The sequence below is a fragment of the Ostrinia nubilalis genome, chromosome Z (genome assembly GCF_963855985.1).
Source record: "Ostrinia nubilalis chromosome Z, ilOstNubi1.1, whole genome shotgun sequence".
In the NCBI taxonomy this organism is placed as follows: domain Eukaryota; kingdom Metazoa; phylum Arthropoda; class Insecta; order Lepidoptera; family Crambidae; genus Ostrinia; species Ostrinia nubilalis.
The window spans coordinates 3531666-3558571 of NC_087119.1; the positions used below are offsets into that span (position 1 = coordinate 3531666).

At 38.5% G+C, this 26906-nt stretch overlaps 1 protein-coding gene across 3 annotated transcripts; it reads right to left on the bottom strand.

Moving 5' to 3' along the window:
- LOC135086729 (F-box/WD repeat-containing protein 7) lies at positions 1–26380 on the bottom strand. Of its 3 annotated transcripts, none has more exons than XM_063981508.1 (12): positions 26241–26380; positions 22684–22723; positions 21882–22604; positions 20274–20360; positions 20149–20196; positions 18340–18500; positions 16602–16817; positions 7101–7389; positions 4197–4378; positions 2078–2303; positions 1204–1414; positions 1–594 (listed from the first exon to the last, which is right to left on the bottom strand). In XM_063981508.1, the coding sequence occupies exons 3-12, from the start codon at positions 22584–22586 to the stop codon at positions 308–310; spliced, it is 2412 nt and encodes an 803-aa protein (XP_063837578.1). In that variant the 5' UTR covers positions 22587–22604; positions 22684–22723; positions 26241–26380; the 3' UTR covers positions 1–307. The 3 variants fall into 3 exon arrangements, with proteins under 3 accessions (XP_063837578.1, XP_063837577.1, XP_063837576.1); XM_063981507.1 differs by lacking the exon at positions 26241–26380 and adding an exon at positions 26040–26179 and having other exon boundaries at positions 20274–20348; XM_063981506.1 differs by lacking the exon at positions 26241–26380 and adding an exon at positions 26040–26179.
- Between the last annotated feature and the right edge of the window lie 526 nt (positions 26381–26906).

Here is a 26906-nt window from a genome sequence, read left to right on the forward strand (position 1 = left end):
AATCGCTTGGCAAATGTCACACGTCTGCTCTAGTGAAGGCTGTCGCTTACGCCTGAGCTTGTGGTTCAGGCGGGCGCTCATCCGGCGCCGGCTGCTCGGCGCGCTGGCGGTGCTTCAGCATCGCCCGCTGCCTGATCTGGTGGAACAGCGTCAGAGCGTCTGGCTCGGGAGGGTCGCGGGTGGGAAACACGACTGTGAGTTGTCTGCGGCCACAGTCGCACCAGCCCACTTGCAAGCGCGAGTTTCAGCAATGCCACGGCGCGTAGAGGTTCGCGTATCGACGCAGGAGGCGCCGGTTGAGTCGATGCTATTCGTCGCACTTGCGGCACGCGCCGGGCACGTCGAAGTCGAGCACGAGGAGCTTGGTCTCCTCTGTGCCGTTGCGGGAGCCGACGGCGCAAATCAGCTTGGTGGCGGAAGCCCGAATGCGCCAGACGACGCCGCCGGTACCGCCCGAGCTTAGCTTGACGAGGTTGCGGATGAACTCGCCGGTGCGCAGGTCCCACAGCTTGACGGTGCCGTCGTCCGACGACGTGATCACGAAGCGGTTGCTCGACTGCAGGCACGTCACCGCTGATTCGTGCTTGTTGGGACCTGGTGGACAAATTGGTGGTTAGATTCAGCAGTATTTTTTTTATCCACAACGAGGAAGCTCTTGGCCTGTATCTCACCTGATGGTAAGTGACGATCAGGCCGAAGGTGGAAGCAAGCTTCACCCGGAATCCTCAACCACGGAGGAATTGGCTACCTTACCTCTAACTGACGAAACACAACAATGCTGTTAACATTGTAGGAGCTTGGAATTTGTTGTAGTGTTCCTTTTGTAACAAGCTAGAAAACTTGGTCAAAGCAAGTTACTTTGGTACGATTTAAACCAATTCACTTACTATGCGCCAGAATTATTGCTTAGATAATAAAATGTCTCCGAGACTACAGTCACAAGCTGCAAATAGACTATACTAGACTACATCCGTCAACCATAATACAATCCGTCAAACATAACAATAAAATTATAAATAGACATTCATATTCCAGACTAGAAGAACTAGTAAGATCCAAAAGATAAGTAGACATGTAACCACACAAGACAACCTTTCTACATACTCTTGCCGCTCACAAATATCAAATGCTAAAAAATATTATCTATAACCAACCTTTTTTCATACCCACCATGTTGTTACATAGAAATCATTCTCAACTCACCAGACAGTGTATGCAAGCAGTGCCCTGTAGTGATGTCCCACACCTTGACAGTGGAATCGGCGTTGCCTGACACCAGTATGTTGGAATGCAGCTCCATGCCCGAAGTCAGGGACTGATGGCCCGTCAGTGTATGCTTCAGCTGTCCCGATTCCACGTCCCAAACACGAATGGAAGTATCCAGGGATCCGCTCACTACGTGTATGCCATCAAACTGCGGATACCAAATGCCAAATTAAAATACAGATAATAGATAATATTTCTAACCACAGACAATTACGTACGCACGTAACGTGCCGATAGAAGAATCGTCTCGTTAGACTCACTATTTTTGTGTCTTGGTAACACTGATCTAACGTGTCAATTCTCCCGCGCGTTTACCATGTGTTAGGTCAACGTACCGTATAATGAAGTCAACCGTTCTCGTCGTATTTCATTTTTTTGCTCTTTAGCAGTTGCTAACCCCTGGTATCACATAAATTCTTATAAATAAATTATTCAGTTCAAATAAGTTCAGTTACATTAAAATCGACATCTATCTATCTATCTATCAGCCTTAGGGGTCGTCTTCGAACTTGTATCCATTTGTTGTTGTAACAGCTTGTTGCCGGATGTCATCTGTTCATCTTTTAGGTGGTCTTCCTCTGCCGCAGGTGTCATTCCAGGATCTCCACTCCAAGTCTTTCTAGCCCTGCGATCCTGAATCATCCGTGCAATGTATCTCATCATCATCATTCGGCCACAGGACGTCCACTGCTGAACATAGGCCTGCTCCAATGATTTCCATGTTGACCGGTTGGTAGCGGCCTGCGTCTAACGCCTTTCTGCTACCTTTGTAATGTGAATGAAATATACATAACTGAGTTTATATCCATACCTGAAGACTATACACCCTGTTGGTGTGTCCGGCGAGAGTATGCAGGCATTCCCCAGTTTCTGGATTCCAGACCTTCACGAAGTAGTCATAGGCGCCGGACACCACCACTTTTCCGTCGTACTGCACGCACCGGACGGCGGCAAGGTGTCCGACGAGCACGCGCAGGCAGCGCCCGTCCGGGATTGACCAGACACGCAGCGTAGCGTCGCGGGATCCGGACACCACCCTGAAACAACCGGACGGTTACGTCTTTGCACGGCAACACGATAAGGTTATCAGTTTTGCACTGAAGCTTTCATATTCATGTTTCGATGAATATCTAAACGTGTCATGCGCTAACAATACTTTATGATAACCAGTGCATCTAGAGACAGTATCGAATGTTGCATTGTCTACAAGCAGTTTTAAATTGGTGTTAGGAAACTGATTTGACTTGACACTTAAAACTTTCCATGACTTTTAGAAACCAAAATAAAATTAAGTATTACAATTTCATTGATATTGTCTAATTCTAATATCAGTTTACTGACCCTAATTAAAAACGGAGTACTGGAATGATGTAACTACAAACTAAGACCCAGATGCAACCAGCACGAACTAAAGAACATTCGCTTATGCACCTTAGCCAAGCATCGCAAGCAATACATACAAGTAATACTTTGAAAACCCGGCCAAAACGACCAAGTAAGACAGTGCCGTTGTTTTTGATTAAACGAGTATGGTGGTATTGGTTAATTTCATGTTTAACAAAATTCTATAATTTGAGCCATGAGACCGCGCAACTGTAGCATGGTCGTTTGCCACCATGTGGGCGGTCGAGGCCAAGGCTTCGCATTATCGTGGGCAATAAACAACGCCATTATCATTCGCTAAGCAAAAGTAAACAATTCGCCGTAAAGCAGGATAAAAACAAATGATACAACTGGCTATCGAGTTGGGCAATATAATTCGCAAATAAGATAACTGAGCTGTCTCGCTATCAACGTATTGACAAAGCTGAGTTACGCAAGCATTGTTGTTCAAACACTATGTGGAAAAACGTTTTGTTGTGCGTGCAGGTGCAAGGATAAGAATAATAGGTTATCGGTAATTAATAAATTTCCATTCCGTAGCTCAGTGTTTTTCAACCTGTGGGTCGCGACCCCCTGGGGGGTCGCCAGGCGTCTATAGGGGGGTCGCGAAAGGTCGTAAAAAACTACCTCAGTAAAGAATCAGTAAAGTTATAATGATAGATTTATCCGAAATCTAATTATACAAATGCATAAATGTTGCATGGATTGAAATATTCGGTCCCTACAACATCTTTGTAACATTATAATATGCATGAAAAAAAAAAGCGAGCGGTCGGGGGGTCGCGAAATATTTTTTCATACTAGGGGGGTCGTGTCATGAAAAAGGTTGAAAAACACTGCCGTAGCTGATTAAAAAATTAACGGACAGGCAATCATTCTACTTATTCATAAAAAGTTAAGTGCTTTAATAAAAAGTAAACTAATGATTGCTTTGTTATTTTCTGTTAAACGTTGATGTCACTGTGATAAAAAGAGAAAAACAGTTTCAGTTGACACTACTACATGACTCTCAGTTTTTATGAATAAGAAGATAAACAATTACAAAAACAGTCACAACTACTAGTGTAATTTCTAGCCTACCTATCAAGTAAACGCAACCTAGATAAATTACATAATGCAATTTGACTGTCGTAGACAAAACTGCTTTGTACAATCTAAACAAGTCTAGCGCAAAACTGATGGGAACGGCACGCGAGGGTATTTTTGTGACGTCAATCATAATCCACCCATGCCTGTCCCATGCCTCAATCATTGATTCATGTATGCGCACTAGGCCTGTAAATACCATCATACACATACACTGCCCTGCAAAAGTAATCAAGTATCACCCTTTTAAAGTTGAAAGAAATAACTTTTTAAGTGCCCAAGATACACTTTAGAAATATAAAGTACTTGAAAGAGGTTACTAATTTTCTACAGTTTCAAAGAAAGCTGATGAGATTTGTTATAAAATGTTTTTGATTTTAAATCTGTTCTCAAGTTTTGCAGGTCAGCGTAGCGTCAAGAAACAAACGAATGTCGTCGTGCATAAACCGTGCGTGGCTCACCTGTTCTGATAGAGGTGCATGCAGCGGACAGTCGACGTGTGTCCGGCGAGCACCTTGAGGCACTGTCCGGACTTGGCGTTCCAGACGCGTAGTGTGCGATCCGTGGAACCGCTGATCACCAGATCGCCCACCATCTGCGAGGACCAGACCCCGCCAGAGTGACCCACTAGTGTACGGAGGCACTGTGGAAAGAATAAACGTTAAAAACGTTAAGAACCTTAAGTGACAGCGCACAATGGGCGACAAGTCGCCGCGATTGTCAATTTCATATTATACATATTAGCTTGTCGCTGCGATTTTCGCCCAATAATATGTGCGCTGTTGCTAAATGGAAGCAACTGGGCACAAAAAGTAGAAGTAGACATGTTGGTATAGTTATAGTACCGAAAAATGGGACCTTCAAGACTCCACTTTCCCCGACTCAAAGGGTTCGGGCGGATATGTTCACCTCCTAACTAGTTAAAACCAAGTTACGAAGTCAAAAATCGTGTTCCAAGCTTTTCACTCTGTATTTTGCCTGGGATTCTACTACAAAAAATTATAAACAATAAGTACAATTTCCTAAGAAATTAAATGAACCAAAGAAATGTTTCGCTATAACATTCATCTATCAGCGTCATGTATTCGTCGCGTATTTCCAGCCAAATCCCATGATTAAAAAATGAGCACACCAAATGATTATAATCTACACTGATGGGACCTGATAGTAATACCACAGAATAATAATAAGTACTACGTACAGAAGTTTTACTTCGCGAAGGTATTTAAAAAAATGTATGCTCAATGTCATTAACAATATTATGGTGTAATTTAGCCTGTCTCAAGAGTCAAGCACCATTTTGTTGACAAACGTCAGTGATCGGCACTGCGCCGAAGCTATAGGGCTGACTTCGGTAAAATGATGTGACGTGAGGTGCCAAACTGCGGAAAATGGCGGAGGAAATACATGATTTATAGTCTATCCAATATAGCTTGATTAGAATGACAGCTGCCATCAAAAGTAACGACATAACTTTGTAGTAGCGATCAATGAGAGCTAAATATTGGCGGACAAGAAATAATACACGTCTGACCTACAAACAATATTTTCGACGACAGTGCTTCCAATAAAAATGTTAATTTCGTGTAAATGCAGCGTTAAATTACACCAATAAGTAGTAATTCGAAATTATAAAAATCAAGCTAGAGTATTAACGACGTCTCTACAAGGTTATCTCGAGTTACAAAAATGTTAGTGTTGGGACATATCGACAAATGTCATATTAAATTAAAACTATTTTTTTAACATATTTAACAAATTTTTTTTCTAACTAATTTTTTAACATATTTAATTTAAGTCATACGTTTTTCTAAATGTTCACTATTAAAAACCAAAAAACATTTCATTCTTAAATAATCAAACATCGGAAATCAATCACCGGTAATTTTTTGGGTATTCATAGCACCGTTGCTCTAGAAGAGATGCCCACCGCCCTCTAGCGAGAGGAAAAAACCACTGAAGAACACTGATGATAATGACTACGACTTAGGTTGTACAATTGAGAATGTTACTAGGTATGCAAAATCACTTGAAACCTATGTTACAGTTAAGCTTTTACATTTACAAATACATTAGTTTTTATTTCATTCAAAAATACCCAGTAGTTATGATTTTATAGGCATTCAAAGTTCGCTTAAATATTGAGTCCCGCCGACGGTCACGTGACCCCGTGTGACGTACATTCACAGCGTCCGCTCACTAGAAAACGGATATAAACATACTTAAATATATTTTTTTTTGTAAATACAAACTTATTATACATATTAACACCCAGACCCATCACAGAAATTAAAATTGAACTAAACCCAAACTTGATGCGATTGTGTCGTTTTATTGCGAATTACCTTCCAGCTCCATCGTTAGACCCCGATTACTATATAGAATTAAAATACTCATCAATACAAAACGAACGAGCCCAAACTCGATGCATTTAAGTCGTTTTATTATAGAGTTCCTATGGCCACCTTCCAGCTCCATCATCAGATCAGCTCCATGTCATCATAATATTGCATGGTCATCCAAATCACGTGTTTGCGAAATTTCAGCTTAATCGGTTGCCTGGAAGTGGGTCTTAATTCAGCTTGCAAGATTCCACCCATACAAATATGAGCCAGTCACTGTAATATGACGTCACGCGCATAAAATGGCGGGCCGGCCGCCGCCCGCACTTTTAAAATTCAATATCTTGGAAACTAATTGACGTATCGAAATAATTCTTTCACGTGTATTTTTTATTTTTAACAGAGAATACAGAAAGCTAAAAAACAAAATTAGTGAACATTCTTCATTGTCATGTCAAGGGTTGACATGAATTTTAAATTTTACTCTTTAAATTTAAATAATAATTGTCATTTTTATGAATAAAGATATGAAGAAAAATTAGGTGCATTTTTTTATATCATTTTTTCGAAAACTTATCGATACATCTATGTGAACCGTACGAAACATACCCAGCACTAGTCACATTCGTTTGACAGCCGTCATTCTAATCAAGCTATATTGGATAGACTATAGCATGAATTATCATGAATAATATTAACTACTTATTTACCTCTCAGTGTCTTGAGGCAATTTAAAAAAGTACATTCTGTGTTTTTATTATTATTTAGGCAGTTAAATACTGCACAGTATTTAGTACACCATTTTCTTTATTTTCTTCCATCATACACATGAATACGCGTGCGTGAGTCAATGTTCGCTCGTATGTGAGGCCTTGTCGAATAGTATCCTGTAGGTGGCCCATCGTGCGTGTTTTGTTTTCGATGTAAACTCGCGGAGATGAACAGGCCTGGTAATACACAAATAGTCCAGACTCGAACGAGAATTAATCGCAGAAAAAGTAAATTTTATAAAGGACATCTTACCTTGCCAGTGACAGCGGACCAGACTTTCAGCGTGGTGTCATCGCTTCCACTAAGAATGCGGTTCCCGTAGAACTGGAGGCAAGTGATGACGTGGTCATCGTGTCCTCGCATCACGATGGGGCTGGCGACTGACTTGTGAAGCCAATTGTTCTCGATCAGATAATGACGCATGTAAGCAGCCTTCCAAGGACTGGCGCACCGCGGGAGCGATCGAGGCATCTTCTTCAGCGTGGTGATGCCAATCCGGCGGCACTGTTCCTTCCAGAGCAGGTTGTCGTCAGCTAGGAACCTGGGGAAACGATGCCCATTAAATTCTACGTGACTGCTGCACCTGATAAGTTAGAGTAGGCGCACACCGTTGATTTTTAGTTGGCCGATAGTTGTGCCCGATTTTAAATTGTATGAAGAATCGGCCAAATCGAATCGGCGTAGTGTGCGCACTCCCATACATGCCCATACTGATCAACTGCCCGACTAAACTATCGGCCGACGAAATATCAACGGTGTGCGCCTACTCTTAAGCCGACAATTTCAAGACACAACTTCTTCTAAAAACTGTTTATCTTAGCCCTAAAACTTTTCAAGTAATCGTGGTTTTGGATCGCTTTTGAATCAGTAAATGTTTAAATGAGACGTTCAATTGAAGTTCCTATTGCCATTGATAGCCAAAGGAACAAATAAGGTATAAATAAATAACCATAACCAAACCTATGAGAGGATTGCATTTTAAGAGCTATTATATCAATATACCAATGGGTGGATCCGCCGATTTGATTCCGCGAGATTTATTTTACGTTTTTTGAAAAACTTTACAGGAATGCGTGCAAACTAGCTTAAACTGAAAGGTTAAGCAATGAGCTTTTTAGATCAGTGTGAGGCCCTTAGATTCAATCGTTATTTTAGAAGTAACAAGCGTCCAAATATTTTTTCACAAAATGGTAATGACGTTTTCCCAATGGTAATGATTTTATTAAAATGGTAATGATCTTATGTTAATGGTGATGACGAAATATAATTTTATAGTAATACATTAAATTAAAATAACTTGAAAACTAAAATTTAGATATAATTGTTCAGCTAAACACCAATTTTATCTATGTTATTTTCCTAGCTAAGCACGTACCTATTAAAGAATGGTTTGGAAATAAAAGTAAATGTATTCAATAATTTAATGAATTTATTGAATTTGGAACAATACGGACATTAGTTAAATTTTTTTTACGTTCCTAATATTATTCAGAATCAGAAAAAATATATATTTACACCAATGAGGATTTTGATTGAAAAATATGCCAAGCTACTCTTACTTAGACTTACACAACAGTCAACATACAAGAAATGAATAAAAAAACGTCTTTTCGTAAACTAATAAAAAACCTTCTCATTTAAAAACAAAGCTTAAAGAACAATGGGACAAAACGTCCCCAGAACTGTAGCACTTTAATACCTACCTTATATGATAGACCATGCTAATACCCGACCGATCTCTCTAGCTACAATCACGGCAAAGGTCCTTGACAGTGTGCTTGACTCTCTACTAGATAAATATTTAAAATCACATGATGCTCAATTCGGGTTTAAGCCTGGACTGTCGACCGAGAGCGCCATCCTTAGTCTTAAGCACACTGTCAGGTACTACACGGATCAGGGGACTCTCATTTACGCATGCTTCCTCGACCTCTCCAAGGCGTTCGATCTTGTGTCTTATGACATCCTTTGGGATAAGATGAGGAGGCAGGGCATCCCGTCAGAAGTATCACAAATATTCCATTATTGGTATGCTAACCAGATTAACAGCGTAAGATGGGCTAACGTTTTTTCTGAGGAGTATGGGTTGCAGTGCGGGGTGAGACAGGGTGGGCTGACGTCTCCCAGGCTTTTCAACCTACACGTAAATGACCTCATTGTTGCCCTTAGCAGTATGCGTATCGGATGCTGGGTAGATGGTGTTTGTATCAACAACATAAGCTACGCTGATGATATGGTACTGCTGGCGCCAACAATGGGGGCTCTCAGAAAGATGGTGGGTGTGTGTGAAGTGTATGCTAAATGCCATGGCTTATTGTATATTGTGAAGAAGAGCGAATACATGGTATTTAAGGCCGCCAGTAAATGTCCAAACGTGGTACCCGACCTCTTGCTTAATGGGGTAAAGTTAAACAGAGCCACTAAATTTAAATATCTCGGACACTACGTTACTGATGACCTTAAAGATCATGTTGATATCGAGAGGGAACGAAGGGCGCTGGCAGTAAGGTGTAATATGTTGGCTCGCAGGTTTGCCCGATGTAATGACCATGTCAAGATCACTCTGTTTAAAGCATACTGTCAGAGTCTATACACGGGAAACCTGTGGACCACGTACTCGCAGAAATCGCTTAGCGTCCTTCGGGTCCAATATAACAACGGTTTCAGGATGCTGTTGGGCTTGCCTCGCTTCAAATGTTTGCTCAGTCGCACACTGACGGCTTCTTTGCTGTCCTATGCAAGAAGACTGCCTCGTTGCTCAGTAGGATACGGGCGAGCCCCAACAGTATCCTGAAGACCGTGGCGGAGAGGTACGACTCTCCTATTATCCGACATTTCCTTCGGCTACTTCTTACCGAACGGGTTGGATAATTAGTGGTATGTTATAATAAGTAAATTACTAACATAGTTGTATAAGGCACCCATTTACTAACCATGTGGATCATTGTTATCTTTAAATGAATAAATTGAATGGAATACTATAATTTTATTATAATTATGACAGCTCAAGTGTGACATGTCTCAGAAAAGTTATATCAAAAATAAAAATTCATAAGTAACCCTGAAAAAATACATACAAAATCACTTTTGACCAACTTCAAAGGGCACGACAGCTTGACCCAGGGACAATTCGACCCCTGCTACAACTCAAACCCTGCGACAACTTGATTTTTTTCAAAACTCAACACTTTTAACTTACTTCAAATGGTTTCACGACTGCTGGACAGTGGCGGCGTAGCATGGGTTGGCACCCGGGGCATAGCACAGCACAGCACCCCCCGTCATAAGTCCTTAATGTAAGTAAGTTGGGTATACGGGGAGGTAAGACACCCCAAAATGGTCCTCCCTTACGCCGCTGGTGGCTGGACCCTACGACTGCTTAACCCTACGACCACTCGAACCCTCCGACAACTTACACTTGTGACCCTGTGACAAGTCGAACACTGCGACACGTCAACCCCTGCGACTACTCTGAGCATTTATTGTAGATACAGTTCAGGCATTGATTGATGGAGCTAAATGGTTTACAATAAGTATCATAGTTGAATATTTTGGACTTGTCGTAGGGGTCGAGTTGTCCGGGTCAAGTTTTTGTAGGGTCGACCTTCGTTTAAAGTAGGTTAAAATTAATTTAATCGAGTTATCACAGGGGTCGAGTTGTCACAGAGGTCCAGTTGACCCCGATGACAACTATGATACTTATTGTAAACCATTTAGCTCCATCAATCAATGCCTGAACAGAATCTACAATAAATGCTCAGAGTAGTCGCAGGGGTTGACGTGTCGCAGTGTTCGACTTGTCACAGGGTCACAAGTATAAGTTGTCGGAGGGTTCGAGTGGTCGTAGGGTTAAGCAGTCGTAGGGTCCAGCCACCAGCGGCGTAAGGGAGGACCATTTTGGGGTGTCTTACCTCCCCGCTATATGTATACCCAACTTACTTACATTAAGGACTTATGACGGGGGGGTGCTGTGCTGTGCTATGCCCCGGGTGCCAACCCATGCTACGCCGCCACTGTCCAGCAGTCGTGAAACCATTTGAAGTAAGTCAAAAGTGTTGAGTGTTGAAAAAAATCAAGTTGTCGCAGGGTTTGAGTTGTCGCAGGGGTCGAGTTGTCACAGGAGTCGAATTGTCCCGGGGTTAAGCTGTCGTGATACCCATTGAAGTTGGTCAAAAGTGATTTTGTATGTATTTTTTCAGGGTTGCTTATGGATTTTTATTTTAGATATAACTTTTTTCTGAGACACGCATGTCACACTTGAGCTGTCATATAATAAAATTATAGTATTATAAGGTAGGTATTAAAGTGCTACAGTTCTGGGGACGTTTTGTTACATTGTTCTTTTAGGAAACCATTCATAGTCATCATTACCATATACAAAGTGTCATTACCATAAGCCTAAATGATATGGTAATGATGTTAATGGTAATGACGAAAACGATTTTAAAATTATATAAAAATAATTGTCACCACTATTGGGACACCTCAATATCGCCATTTTTTTATTGTAATCACATGCTACAAAGTGCTAATTATTAGAAAAATATCGATATATTAAACTTACTAAATCGCACAAAATGGGAATGACGCGAGCCGATGACAAACTGCGAGTGTCTCTCGTTTTCGGAGTTTAAAAAGTCTCGGAGCTGCGTAAATTTTACGTGCATTCTGTTCTGTTACGAGCAACGAATTGAAGAGTGGGACGCGCGGACACAAGCGGGGATAAGTCGCGTCGCAGCCGCATTAAAGAACCTTTGATGCTGCCGCGATGGCTATGACGATTTCTCGTGACAATATTTCAATTCATGATTCCATTTTATTGGCTAATACGATTTCAATATAATTTTGTTATTTTGTCACGGTAAATATGTACATTTTAAATTTATAATCAAAATCTGGTCTGTGTATAGGTAAAGTAAAAAAAATTAAAAGACAACGGCAAAGGTCAGTACTTTTACTGTGATGGTAATGACGTTTAGTGCGTGTTTTCTTGATTATCGAAATAACTTGAAGTATTTAATCAATATGGATCATGGCGCCTTATGTGGAAACTTGTATGAATCGTTATTCAGAAGTTTAATTTACCAGAACTACAACAGTTTTTTTTTATCGATCGGAACATAAGTTTTTTACTGTTTCGCGGATTTACCCCAATATATGACCATATACCAATGGCGACAAGTCAACTTATACAGCATCTGGGTTGATACTTTCCGTAATACTCAAGTTAATTAAGATAGAAAATAAATCGGAGTTGCAATTTCAATTAAATACTTAATTTGTTAAGTCTGACAAAGGTGACTGAGTTTCTTCCGCCACTTCACTTCAGTGCACCAGACCAGCCCATATGTTGTCCCGAAGTGGTGGTAGGGCAAGCTATATTTGGGACGTGTATAAGTGCCCTGGAAAGGGCCTATGAACTGATTAAACTATTTGAATTTGTTACTGTGTTGGTGCAAAGTGATATCACTGAAAAATGCCAGTGATCAATCACAAAAAAATAAACGTGATACGTTTAAAAATCTTGCTCAAGCAGTCTGGAGTGTATTTGCATTCAAATCCAATTCGTGAACCGTATTGAATAATTTTCATATATCAATATTAGATGCAGGAAGTGGTGTGTTATTTTAAAAAGGCAAATACGAAAAGAACAAAGACTTTCTTTATGTACTAAATTATCCTCAAAAACCATTCAATATCGAGTAGTTAGTCGATATATTCTTTCAATTGCATTCCTCAATGTCCAACTACTACACATTTATACTATTCACTGAATGATCTACAAAAAAGACCATTTCGCAAAAATCTATCAACGTAAACATCATTGGCTATGATATATTGATACTGTGAACTTCTATTGTCGCGTGGACAATGTCCACGGCATTTCGAAGACTTTCAAGACTGCTTTGCTTTTGGACCTTTGTTTGGTGTCCGTTAACAATGCACAATATCTACCGGTCGGCAACCGTTTAATTTTTCGAATATAAACGCTATGTTGTGTGTGATAGAGTATTTATTTGTATGTGCTAATCATGCAATATGATATTGCACTTACAGTGACTCATGTTACTGTGACCAAATGACAACGGGCTCTCCTTACGATATAGACACCGGTACGTCATCGTGAGAGAGATACGATCAACTTGATACGCATAGACATACATGGAAATGAAGGTATATTGTACGATATTTGTAAACATATAAGTGCAGTATGATAATCACTAACTGATATATCAAAAGCAAGTATCGTACAGGTCAGTGTATCGATTTGAGTTCATGAACAGGGGCGTAGACCACGAAGGGCGTGAGACTATTTCCCGCGCAGGTTTAAAGCAAATAATCGTAGTGTGATTGCCTAAAATCAATGAATAGAAAAAATCATAGATCATAGGGTATCTCATTCAGTCATAATAGGTTACATATAAAGTATCTACATAAGTATATTCAGTCGAAAGAATAACCTGCTTACTTCAGAACAAGATACTTAGTACATTCGTAGAATAAATGTTATTTATAGCACTGACGGATAAGCTGTATCGTGGGATTCGTGTCACCAGGTTATTAAATACCTAGTATACAATATGACACAGTTTGTTTACGTGTTCGCACGAGTAGCTTCCAATTACGCGACTGAACGGAAAGAGGTGGGAGCCCGTGATAGCAGTTGGGGCGGGAAGTCTGAAGGTTAGCCAGGGGCGCAGGCGGCCGTGACGCCCCACGTGGCATATACTCGGCGTCAAATAATCGCACCTCTCCCGCGACAATAACTTTAAACATTTAATTTTTCTTGTGACACAATCATGGTGCCCCAACAATATTCGTGTTATTTGAAAGCCCAATAAATAAACTTAAATAAAAACACATTATTTTTTTATGGGGAATTATAAAACGAGCGACTAAAAAATAACTTTGCGACTGATGATGGCATACTGTTTTAATACCTTGAGCGGTATGAATTTGAGTAAGCGAAAAATTTACCAAACTAACGACGAATATTGATCAATAATAAAATCCAGAACGAGCTTACAAAATGTGGGTTTTGATTATTACATTTCAGACATAAAAATACTATCCGGGCGACTAAATTACTAAGTGAGCGACTAGAAATACAGAGAGGGCAACTTTAATATGAAGATAGGTACATTAGATTTTTCTAATTGAGGTTTTATTGAACGAACTACAAAAAAGTTAATTCTAAGCAAAGTTTTGTGAGCTGCTTTATTAATGATTATTGGTTACTGATATTATATTTGAGGTCTCATGTTTTTTATTTTGATACGCTTTATTAATGAAAACTACAGATTGTTACAGCGCGCGAATTCGAATGGGGGCGGGGCGACTGTCCCGAATTTTTAACAAAATATGTATGCAAACACGTTTTGAGTCTAGCAATTCGGCTCAAACTAACAACACCGCCACTGGAAGCAAACCAAGAGCAAAACTGATACCTATTGGACAAAAAAGAAAACGAGGTCGGCCCGCTAAGTCCAAGCCAGCACTTATCTTACAGTGACGATGAGTAAGTAGAGCTCCTCAATCCTCATAGGTACCAATCAATGAACCTTATTAATAAGATTACTTTTTTTTGGGTTGACAGAAGCGACTTATTTTATTTTGTTTTTTTTTGTTGATTCGATTTAAGAAAATACAAATTTATTTCATTTTTCGTAATACATTGTTTCATTTGATTACCTACCCTTAAATTTTAATGATTTATTTTTTTCGCTACTAGAATAGTGTTCCGTCAAATATTTATTTCATAAGATCATTTTTTATTTAAATGTGGGTTCATAATACGCTGCTCATAATAGTATTTTTCAAAGTAGTTTTTGCATTCGAAACACTTCATTAAAGTTAAAAATACCGCTCAGTATAAAAAAAGCATTTGCCAAATATTGAAAAAAATGCAGGACCTAACGTTGACACTCAATGAAATATTAGGTCGCTCAAATATTATGAAGCTTCTCATTTTGTATTTTAAGGAACACAATATTTTTTTGTAAGTTGCTGTTCTTTTGATTTTTCGTCACTCGCACTCAGTCGCTCACTTAGTAATTCTTTAGCCCACATTAATTATTTTTGACACTTACAACATAAATTTACAGTCACTCGTTTAAATACTACCCTTTTTTTTATAAACAACTAACTTTCCATCCGCGGCTTCGCCCGCGTCTGTCACAGAAAATCTTTATCGCGCGCGTCCGTTTCAAACACCGGGATAAAAACTATCCTATGTCCTTTCCCGGGACTCAAACTATCTCCCTGCCAAATTGCATCAAAATCGGTTCAGTGGTTTAGGCGTGAAAGCGAGACAGACAGAGTTACTTTCGCATTTATAATATTAAAGTATAGATTAACAGGTACAAGTGACTTGAAAAAAGACCTCACTTGGGGCTCTCCTCTGGGACCAATTAGAACAATTTTTGTGGTTATAAGACCAAATAATGATCTCACGTGTCCTCTTTAACAGATGGATATCGATTAATCCCAATTTAACAGTTTCATAGCCATATAAAAGTTGTCTCAAGGACTACCTGTCGCTTTAAGAAGAGACTCTGGATCATTCTAAAAACACATTTTTGTGGTAAAAACCTTTTCCTTAAAGAAATGAAGTTCAGAACTAGGCTTTCAAATGGTACCAATATTGGTGGGAAGTGGGGATGCATACGTCTGAAATGCTTGTCGCGTGAGGTGCGATTTATTTGACGCCGAGTGTAGTTGTCTCGTGTCTGACATATTTGCATGTATGCTACTTGGTAATTGAGAAGAAGAATGACAAAATCTCTATATGAGGGTCACTTCAACAAGTGATTCGTCTTTCAATCAGTCTGAAACTTTTGTAATGAAACAATACTCAATCGATTGGTACTCAATTGCGCATCTTGGCATTTGATTAGTAGAATTTCTCTAGACCAATCACAGGCCTGCATCTAGACTGTAAATGCATTCTACTACTAATAATATGAAATTGAACTCTACTTGGGATAAGACCTTGAAATATTGCCCTAATCAATCTAAAGGAAGTCAGAAAACAAAGTCTGAAACTAGATTGAAGTTAAACTCAAGAGTTCGATCCTGTGATTTTATTCCAAATCGAAACTAAGTTCAAAACTCGATTGAAACTGTTCAAAAATCCATTGAAACTCAATAGTTCGAACTTTTGTATCCCAATATTTAGGTCGTTTCATAATCCGCAGTCCTTGAACTACGCAGGACAATGTATCTCATCCCACTCCATCCTTATAAGCCGAATATTTTCAGGGGCACATAATGTTACTCACCCCTTGCCCCCGCAGTATTTTAATATCTGTGTCAAGAACACTGCCCGGGTTGGGGCCTTTGTCCTTCTACAACTCTTTAGTAGTATTTTTCGTCTCGAAATATGATAATATCGTCCTTGAACCTCTACACATAATATGTTTGGTGACATTTTAGGCAACTGTCTAAATTAGCGTCGGCTTTCTTATACTTTCTAAAGGTGCACCGTGAGATGTAGAAATTGTAGAAAAAGCGACAAGTGTAATACTTGTCTTTGAATTGTAAAATTAAAGAATCAAAGTGATCATCATTATTTAGTCTAACTGCAGGAGGACAACGCTCTCTAATTAAAAGGTAAAAGGCCGGATGTTTGCATTATCCTGTACTCGCTAACGACATCCACGGGAAGAACGGATATAGCTCAATACTCCACAACACCACACGGCAAAATCTAAAGTTCTAAACGGAATCACACTCAAGTGGAAGTCCACTTACCTCCAATAGCGGCAAGTCCTCGCGGCCCTGAGCAGATCCTTCGGCTGGAGGTAGCCCAGCACAGCCAGCGCCAGCTCCTTTGGCAGCAGCGAGATGAAGTCCCGCTGGAACAGCGGCTCGATGGACTCCATCATATACCGCACGTTGCTGGCTGCACAGCGGCTGATCAACGCATCTATGGCCAGGTTCTTCTCATTGTTCGACCATGACTGGAACCTGCGGAGAAAAACAGGTTTATAACAAATTGAGCTCGCGATGGTACACTCATGGTGATGTGAACGTAGTGCTGCAACTATTTACGTGTCCCTTTTTTATTTTATTAAGAAACCAACGGCATTACACTAAACAAAGCTTAAAGTAACTTTATAGTATGTATGGCTAATTATAAGTTTCCCTGGAATAACCTTAAAGTAAATCAACCGTTCGGATTACCGAGATGCAATCTCCAAAAGATGAAACTTACGATATTATCAATTTTTCTTCTATCAGTATACTAGCAGTCCGTCCCAGCTTCGCCCGAGGTACTTAATAGCCTATTGCAGTGTTTTTCAACTTGTGTCTCGGTCGATGTTGTCTAGGTCGTAAAAACTACTTCAGTAAAAAAACATTACTTATAAAGACAGATTTATCCGAAATCTAATTAACACTCTAAACATCTTTTCGTTTCTAAAAAAGCGAAGGGGGGTCGTGTCATGAAAAAGGTTGAAAAACACTGGCCTATAGCATTCAGAGATCACGTACATAACCAACGGTGAAATAATTTTGAAATCAGTCCAGTAGTTCCTGAGATTAGCGCGTTTAAACAAACAAACTTCAGCTTTATAATATTAGTGAGTATAGATTTATAGCTGAATACACACAGATGAACTCGCATGAATGTTAAAAAAAACGCGGGAATCATGGCCACACACATGGTTACAAGTCAAAAGCGCGGCGCTTGGACAGTATGTACAGGTACACTTGCACAACGCAACATCTTACGTGGATGCAGCGCACCCTCGTGTCATCGATCGATTCGCGTCTGTCTGTCTGGCTGGGGCGGGCGTGTCTAGACATTAATTGGGCTATGATTGGATCTGTGTCAACGGGTGGTTAATCTTTGGGGGAGCCGAATTAGTTATCAGATTGAAAATCTATCATTAACGTTAAACCTGAATGCTTTTTTTTAATTAGATGACACAGCGAACTTCGTGGCTATGTTCATCTGAAATAATGTAGGAGTCTAGTGTTGAAATAATTTTTCAAATCGGTTCAGTAGTTTCGGAGCATCAATACAAACAAACAATCAAATCTATCCTCTTAAAATTAGTGTAGGTAGATAGTCCTCATTCTTAATAATTATGCCTCATGGTACTTCTGTGGCACTATAACTGAGCTACATTTAAAGCTACTTCTACTCTGAAAGAACAAAATGTCGTAACGCGGCAGCGCGCCCAGCCAAGTTCAAATAAATAAAAATTATAGGTCGCGCAACGAAAGTTGAGGCGAACACATAATACACACAGTAATGAATACAGAACACACAAGTCATTCAGAATATACAAGACGCTAACGTAAACGATACAAATCTTCGCTTCTGTTACGTAGGTAGGGCAAGCTATATTTGGGACGTGTATAAGTGCCCTACTAAGGGCCTACCTATGTACTGAATAAACTATTTGAATTTGAATTTGATCGCCTCAACTCTTGCTACGCGAGCTATACATGAAAGATTCAAGTTACATTTCAAGACACCTACCTGCTAAGCCATTGTTCCATCTCCGGAGGTCCTTGCATAGAGCTGGTGGATGGCATGCCGGCAGCCAGGGTCCTAGACCAGGCCTCCTGGCTTTGCCTGCTGCCTTCGGAGCAGAACTTCTTGGCGCATTGCGGCGGCGGCGGCTCGTACCGTCTCTTCCTCTGCAAGATACACTTTATAACTAGCGGCAACTTATAACGGCATATGAGGTTTGGATTGACGTCAAACGTCAAAGTGGGTCATTGGAAGGTTAAATGCTGGCTTCTGAAGCCCTGTTCTAATAGATTTCTACAACAATCGCTTCTCCCACTATTTCTCACAGCAGCAAAACCTATTTGCAGAATTTCTGCTACTTCAAGACTTAAGTCAAATATCAGAGGTTCCAGACTATTCACAAAAAAAATCTTTGTCATAAGGTCTAGCAATATTGAGAATGAAATAAATTGTCACAGCCTGATACAGTGCGCAATTCTTGATTAAAATTTCAAGAATGCCCCTAATCATAGGATTAATAAGTTACTGAGTTGCATTCTTCAAATGAATCAAAGCTGGGGAACTACAGCTGTCTTGTAAAAGACCTAGTAACTAATCACGAAGTAAAAGAGAATTTATACGTACGACAATGCCTGCTTAGTGAAATATTCTACAGTACCTAATTGCAAGGTTGCTATAAATAAACGAATAAGAAAATAACTGTATTTTCAGTAAGTCGCTTCATAAAATATGTCATCAAACCTGGCACGTCTAAAAATAATCCAATTACATTAATAAATATGATATGAGGATTACTAATATAGTGCTCTCGTTTTTCGTCTGTTGCTAATTGACTTACTACGTTGGAAATGGAGATACTGTACAGCATCTAGGTATTTCCTTTTCATTTATTAAAAAGTTAAATAAAATATTACAGTCTTAAATAAAATTTGATTAGGCAATCAAGACATCAAAGACGAAATAAGCAAAATGTATAAAAAACAGAGTCAGCACCATTTTTTTCCTGAATTTGATGAGGCAGTTTCTCCTTATGCAATATTTACACCCACTTGGTGATAACGTGGCAGGTGATGAGATGTGGTATTTTCATTTTATAGATTTTTTATTTCTGCGGGGAAAAATACCCATTTTGTGTATCCCATTTGGAAACCAAACCTAGGGCCTACTAATACATAGACCCACAATTTCCCTATAAACCACAGAGATAATAAAAAGATCAAGTAATAATTTAAAAAGCAATGGTCGAGTAAAATCCCCCAAATGCTAAATACAATGATAAAATGCTTACTCTACTCATGGCAAACCAAAAACGTCCCACAAGTAAAACGACACAACGTTATATTACTGAAGAAAACTAATATTGTGTCCTGTCCCAACGAATCAGCATCTACCTCACGGGACAGCACCAATTACCCTATTCCGTATCAAAATACAATGTTTATGTATCGGGAGAACTAAATTAATAATACATGAGACAGATACTGATTACCCGATCATATATGCAGAATTTAAATAATGTCGTAAGGCGTAACAGTTCATGAATGTTTGAGCAACCATTCACCTGGAATTTTCAATAAATTATCCCGACTAAAATGTAAACAAGGTGGAAAATTGTTTACGTAAAACGATTTTCTTTCAGGATCAAAACTATTTGGGGGGACTGTTTTTATAAAGATCTATCAGTCCGAATTGAAGAAAAAATGCCTAAGTTGAAATTTGAATAAAAATATGTTCTGAGAGTTCGATGTAACTGATCGTTTTATTAAAACAACTTTCACTAAGGGACTGTTATAAGTTACTGAACATTTGACTTACCCATAGTCTTTCCGCATCTGGATCGGGCTCATCATCCTCTTCATCATCCTGATAAATAAAAAAAACAAAATTATTACTTTGTTCATACCAAATAGATAGAGGGTTAAAAACTTTGAAATACATACCTCATGAGACGACAGGCAAGTGCACCAGGTATCCTCATTCATATCATCATCCGATTCATCGTCACCTTCACAGTACTGCTTGTAGTCCTAAAACAAATGTGTAGTTAAACAAATGCTTATTAACCCAGATACTCCTGAAACATTTTACTATCTCCAAACTTAATGATCTTTGTATATGAGGCTTAAAAACTGACAAATAACATGGGAAAAATAAGAAAAAAAATATTTCCCTCGTGGAAATTCGGAAAAGCGGTGTCGTTTATAAACAACAGTAGTAAAATGCACTACTATGAGGTATGCATTGCATAAAGAAAACCATCCTTTATTTTATTTGGCTTTTGTGACAAAACTGAGTAATATTACTTTTGGTATTATCTTTTGTTTCTTTAATTGTAAAAATGCATAACTGATAGGTACCACGGTAATTCCCTGCATTACGCACCCTTTTGAGGGATAGCAAACTCGAGTCGATGTCTCTTCGACAGGATATGCGATGCCAAAAGCAAGAGCGTCCGAGGAAGACCAGCTTCTTGACATGCCCTTACGAGAATGTCAGGATAAATGCTGAGCGGGGAGCCTATTGGGGGGTCATTCCACTTTGTTCACCTGGGTGAAGAAAGTGAAATAGAAATAGAAATATTTATTTGTCTTTTTAGTGTCCTCATCTCACCTCGGAACCATTTCACCTAGCTTCATTTTACAGGTGGATTGCGTCGACTAAAACGATCACCTAGAACCTTTGTTCACCTAGAAATTAATTCACCCTGGTAAACAAATGCGAAAACCTGGGTGAATTCATCCCTAAAAATAGATGAACAAAAGCGACTGCTTTAGTCAAATCAAGTCATATGGATAATATCATCTGGGTGAAATGGTTCTGATGTGAAATGAGGACACGAAAAATAACACTTTCTTCACCCAGGTGATATCACCGAGGTGAACATAGTGGAATAATCCTATTGGGGCCACTGGACCACTGAGCCACTGCTCAGTAATTGTTTTTATTCTAGTTGTGTTGTTATTGTTTATAGGTATCTATGTATTAACTACTGTATCAATAATCATCAGACAATCTAGTACTGGAAAATTATCGTCATTTTGTAGCTCCTCGACGAAATCATGAAGCTCCAGAGCCTGATAATGTGTCCTACAGTAAAAAATAAAATAATAATGTCTTGAAAGATAAAGTAGTACATTTTACTGCTGGCGTTTATAAACAACACCAGTTATTTTTCGTTATAACTTCTTACCAAACGTCTGAATCAGTGTGATTTGATGTTTATATGTAGTTTATGATACTAACATCACGTTTTATATAAACTATCTCAATAAAGTGTGCAACTTATTATTATTACTTATCTTGAAAACTCATCGTTGAAAATGGCTAAATAAACTTGTAAATATTATGGAAAACCTAATGAATTATTAAGATTTGCCACATAGACTAAGTCGACAAAGCCTTCACCTGTCAAGTAACATAAATAAATAAAAACAAAAGTACCTACATATTCTCCAAAATTTTTTGTTTCTATGTGTTGTTTTAAAACGACGGTAGTATAAAGTGGGTTAATTTACAACATTAGAAAGAAACACCAAAAAAATTCTCACCGATGACTTTGAACTCCCTGGCTCATTCTTTCTACCGCTGTCACTGAGGCCGAGCAACTTGTCAGCGTTGGACGTTGATGGCACGCTGAAGTCTTTGGTGCTGTCCGACAGAGGGCTGTTGCTCAACGCATTGGAACTCATCCCCGCCCCGGCATCCCGACCGCATGCACCGCTTTCATTTTCGAGATCTTGGTCGGCTTTATACATTTTCCCTTTAGGGAAGTCTTTCTTCTCATGAGTATTACTGCTTAACAGCTTCTGCATAAAGTCGACTTTAGGCTCCTCCACCGCCACCACGTAAGGTTTCCGAGAGTGAATCATATTCTTAATTGTAGTATTGCTATCATCACAGTCACTGCTTTTGCTGCAGCCCGGCAAGCTGTAGTCGTTGGGCATGGGATCTGTTGCGATGGCCTCCGAACTGGACGCCAGGCTCGAGTTGCCGCTCAGGCCGCCTGAGAAGTGACCCGCAGCTGGGTTTTTCCCATCCACCAGCATGCTCGAGCATTGGTTGATGATACGATTCTCCTCCTCAAAATCCTCACGTTCTATGTCGTCGATCGGCTGCCTACTACTACTTGGACTGTTTAGTTCCTTGTCTACCATATTGGCTTGCCTATCAGTCTTATTCTCTGCATTGGAGAAGGGCGCCTGGCCGGGCCCCTCAAATATATCACACTTGGATTGTGAACATGATGGATCCATCCTGCAGTGGATATTGAACTGAAAAGATACATTTGTAAGAATACCAAATTATAACACAAAAATGCACAATAAAGTGATGTAACAAAAAAGAACTTACTGTTACTTGTCTCGAATTTCTCGGTGCATGGGCGGGATGTCTGCAACAATGCAATAAAATAATATTTAAATAGACGCGTTCACACCACCAATCAATTGATATACTTTTTAAAACTGTCAAAACAAGACTCTCCCATAGATTTTGTATGGTGTAATACAACCAAAAATCTTAATTTACTGGTAATTAAAAATTAATTAAGTTTTTAAGACCAGAATGAAGTTCAGTGTCTTTTTTAAAAATTGTGATTTCGAATTATTGTGGAATGGTGTCAAATAGTCTATTGAGATATATCAATAAAATTATTACTAATTTTACAACCAAGTTTTTATTAAATCAACACTGAAATGTATTGTAATTTTTCCAATCCAGAATGTACCGGATCACTTGATTGCATACCAACACTATTCATTTACCTTGTTGAAAGTAACCCACTATTTTATGCACACGATGGTCACTGCCATGTAATAAGGTAAGCACAATTAACTGTTGACATAGTGTGTTCAAATGAAAATGCATGTTATCAGAACTATCAATTATTTACTTTGAAACATCATTTAATAACTGAGTGAATCCATTTCCAGCAAGCTAAACATAGTATTATGACAGCCACAAGCCTAGGAAGAATTGTGGCTTTGGGACGTGTTTGAAGTTTAACACATAAGCACTTTTTAATTCAAGAGTAATCTTTCTGTTAAGAATCTGCAGTTTATCACGACATCGCGGAATTTGGCGCGGAAATCACGTATTCAAGCAGAGCACAGCATGTAGTGGATAGCTTTGTGCACAAATTACAATGGATTGTTTGTAAGTGTGTAAATGGTTGGTATTTTAAGTGATAATTATTGTTTCATTTACTTTTGAAACAAAATATTTTATGATTAACACTTTTTTTTTTAATTAAATATGGTTATTTGATCAATTGACAGATTTGAGAAGTTAGTTGATGCATCTAATTTGCATACTCATAAAATTAACTGATGATTGTTAATTCTCAAATTCATGACTGAATACTTGATGGGAAATTCATCACTAATTCATAAAATGTAATTAACTTACAAATACTCTTCACATAATATTAAAGTTTGATTTTGTCTTAACTTTAAGAGATGACATTCTGCCAATAACTATAATTGCAAAAAGGAGCAAAGAAATTATGATAATGTTTTAGAATAAATAAGACTTGCAAAATTAATAAAAAGTATTAAAGAGATAATGCTGAATTAAAAGTAACTGATTACTTGTGCTAAATTGAATATAATCTAAGGGTCATTCCATGACAAATGTTACCGAGGGTGAAAAACTAAATATGTTCTTTTCGCATTAAATCTGATGAATTTTGAAAGTACACATTCCAAATTATAATGTGCAACAAAAAAAATCTGAAGGAAACATGTAGTTTTTAAGTTATTAGTCTTCAAAGTCTATACTCAAGTCAACTGTCTGAATGATCATTTTCTCTCTAATTACTGGTAATACGATTTTAAAAAAACTATCAACCTGTGAACCGTTTTGCCACTATATGATTTGAGGGTATTTATCATAGTATTGGTAGATAGCGTCATAGTCCCAAAAAAATGTATAATCATCAAGTTTTAAGTGTGTTTTCTTGTTACTTCGGCGATGTAACACCCGAAACAGAAAAACAGGTATTTGTTTTATTATTGTACCTTACACATGGATTAGGGTAACAATATTTGGTAAAAGTAAGGTCATGGTAGTAATGATTTCAAATAGTAACTAATATCTGAGCATGATACTAATTAAGTATGTTTCTTTCTTGATTAAAAACTGTAACACCCGAAACGTTTCGGGTATTACATTTTTATTTATATGTCGATAATGTGTGTATATTGCTTGGAGAAGTGAAAAAGTATTACTGTGAGGGTCCTTTGACCTCCCACTAGCGCTGGCATCGGAAAAGGAGTCATATTTCTCAATTTAAGACTTTTTTGAAATATCGACTTAACACTAAAATTAAGGTATTGCTAAAAAGTGTAGATGTTTGACATTTCCAATAAATATCGTAATTAGAAATTAAAGTAATGCTATTTCAAGCCAAAAAACAATAGAAAAAGCTATATTCTGAGGAAAAATTAAACTTGAACTTTGTATATTTTTTAAAAAAAGCTGCTTCGTAATTTCAAACCAGAATTCGCTCTATTTGTGTTTATTTGTTGTACTCCTTATTTTGTAGTACCTAGAGACTAATAAAACACCGATCTTATCGATAAAACGAGTTGAATTTTCGTACTCGTAACACCCGAAACAGAACCATTGTAACACCCGAAACAAAGAAAAAAATTATAAAAAAATAGTAAAACGTTTTATTTAACAGTGATTGTATGTTACATGGTTTGTAAATGTCATACTTTAGAAGGCCTGTAAGTTTTAGGTATGCTTCCTTAAGAAAATTCGCTAAATTTCGAGTAAATGCAGCAACAGTCAGAACATAGAGGCAAAATCTCGTAACGCCCGAAACGCACACTTTTCGACTCATATTTTCGTTATCCTACATTCTAAGCTGTACAAACTTTATTATTAAGATAAAACAACTAAAAACGGACAGATTAAGGCACTAACATTATTAAAATACTATTTCAAAATACATGAAATTGTTGAATATGTGTGTACGAACGTAACACCCGAAACGATGGAATGACCCCTAACATTAATCTGATGAAGTTATCAGATCACTACTTGAAGTATGGGGTGTGGGCTTATGATACAGATATTACTAATGAAACTACTGACTGAAAAACACAAACCAATGCTTCAAATTGATCAGCTAGAAAATGTTGAATGAACAAAAAGACTGCTCAGCTCCACTGCACATTTGCTGTATGCAATGCAATAGAAAATGTCCCCTTTGCTTGTTGCAATTATTGATTGATGGGCACACAACTGAGTGGCACATAATAAGCAGGCAGTTGAAAGGAATTGCTGGGGCTACAGAGTAAGGTCACAGCCGAGATCAACATCAAGCTCATTAAAACCATCTGCACCAATGTCATAATCAAGGCCAACCCAATTCATATGAGGTGCGTAAAAAGTTTTCACACCACGAAATTAACACTGCACAAAATATCGACAGCCTATAGCACGGTGTAACTGCAACGAACTATATTACGAAAAACAACGACATACCTACGTGACAATAAAACGACCTCATATAATTTCCAACACGATACAGGAAGTGTACCACATGTGTCTCAAATCGTGATCTCAAAAAGAATTACTACAAAGGACCCGCGAGCGTGAGAATATTTTTTTTTTCATTCTACGCACAAGGATTCACTTGCATCTGTCCATACGAAAAAAAAATTACACTATCACACTTTATGGCGAAATTCGCTAACCTCTGCATTTTTTCCAGCTCCAGCCATCCAGGCTAGCTCACTGATGACCTATACAAACTAGAGATAGCGGGATGCGCAGAAACGCATCCCAGCTAAATAGCTCTGTCTGGGATTTTGAAAGGATAGGTGTGAAAACATAAAAAGTGGGATGAGAGACCAATTACGTACTCCACGTCTGCGTCTCGTTTCACGATGACTTACCTTTGATAAGTTAGTCCGTTGAAGGTTTCATTGATTTTGCTTGATTTTATTATAAAAACATAATTTTATTATTGAAATGAACTAAAAAAATAATATTGCAATGTGCATCAATCTATTTCATTGACTTCAAACACCGTGGTCGGCCATCAGCCATAGACAATATAAAGGAGTGAGTGTTGCCATCACTAAAAATATTTTTCCACCATTCGATTAGTTAGTACGTATTGTATCGAGTTGTCATCGTATCAAACGTACTGATATAACATAGAGTTCGACTCTAGCGCCATCTGCGACATCGTTTCTATTTTGAATAAATCATCGCATCTCTATTGACTATTAGGGCGCGAAAAGGATTCTCTGGAACGAAGCCCTACAACAGACTGCCTACAAGCCCACCTAACAACCCCACAGAAACCAGTCGATGGCTTTTTTTACGTAAATTAAACATTTTGAACCTAGTTTATTTTCATCATAATCGAGAAATCTCAATATTTCAGATGCGATTTATGGTGAAGTAGGTTTGCAAGCTTCGATATCAAAGATGTTTATGAATGAGAAAATTAAATGTTAAATTACCTACATTTTCAACACAGAAGAGTTAAAACTTAATAATAAAAATGTTAATAACACACTGACAAGTTCCTGATAGGTGATCGTGGTCTTTAC

Excerpts from the sequence above, each read along its gene's own strand:
- LOC135086729 (XM_063981506.1), bottom strand. Across the intron at positions 16,818-18,339 it reads ATGGAACAATGGCTTAGCAG|GTTCCAGTCATGGTCGAACA; the intron begins GTAGGTGTCTTG and ends TTTTCTCCGCAG. Across the intron at positions 7,390-16,601 it reads AGGACTTGCCGCTATTGGAG|GTTCCTAGCTGACGACAACC; the intron begins GTAAGTGGACTT and ends TCGTTTCCCCAG.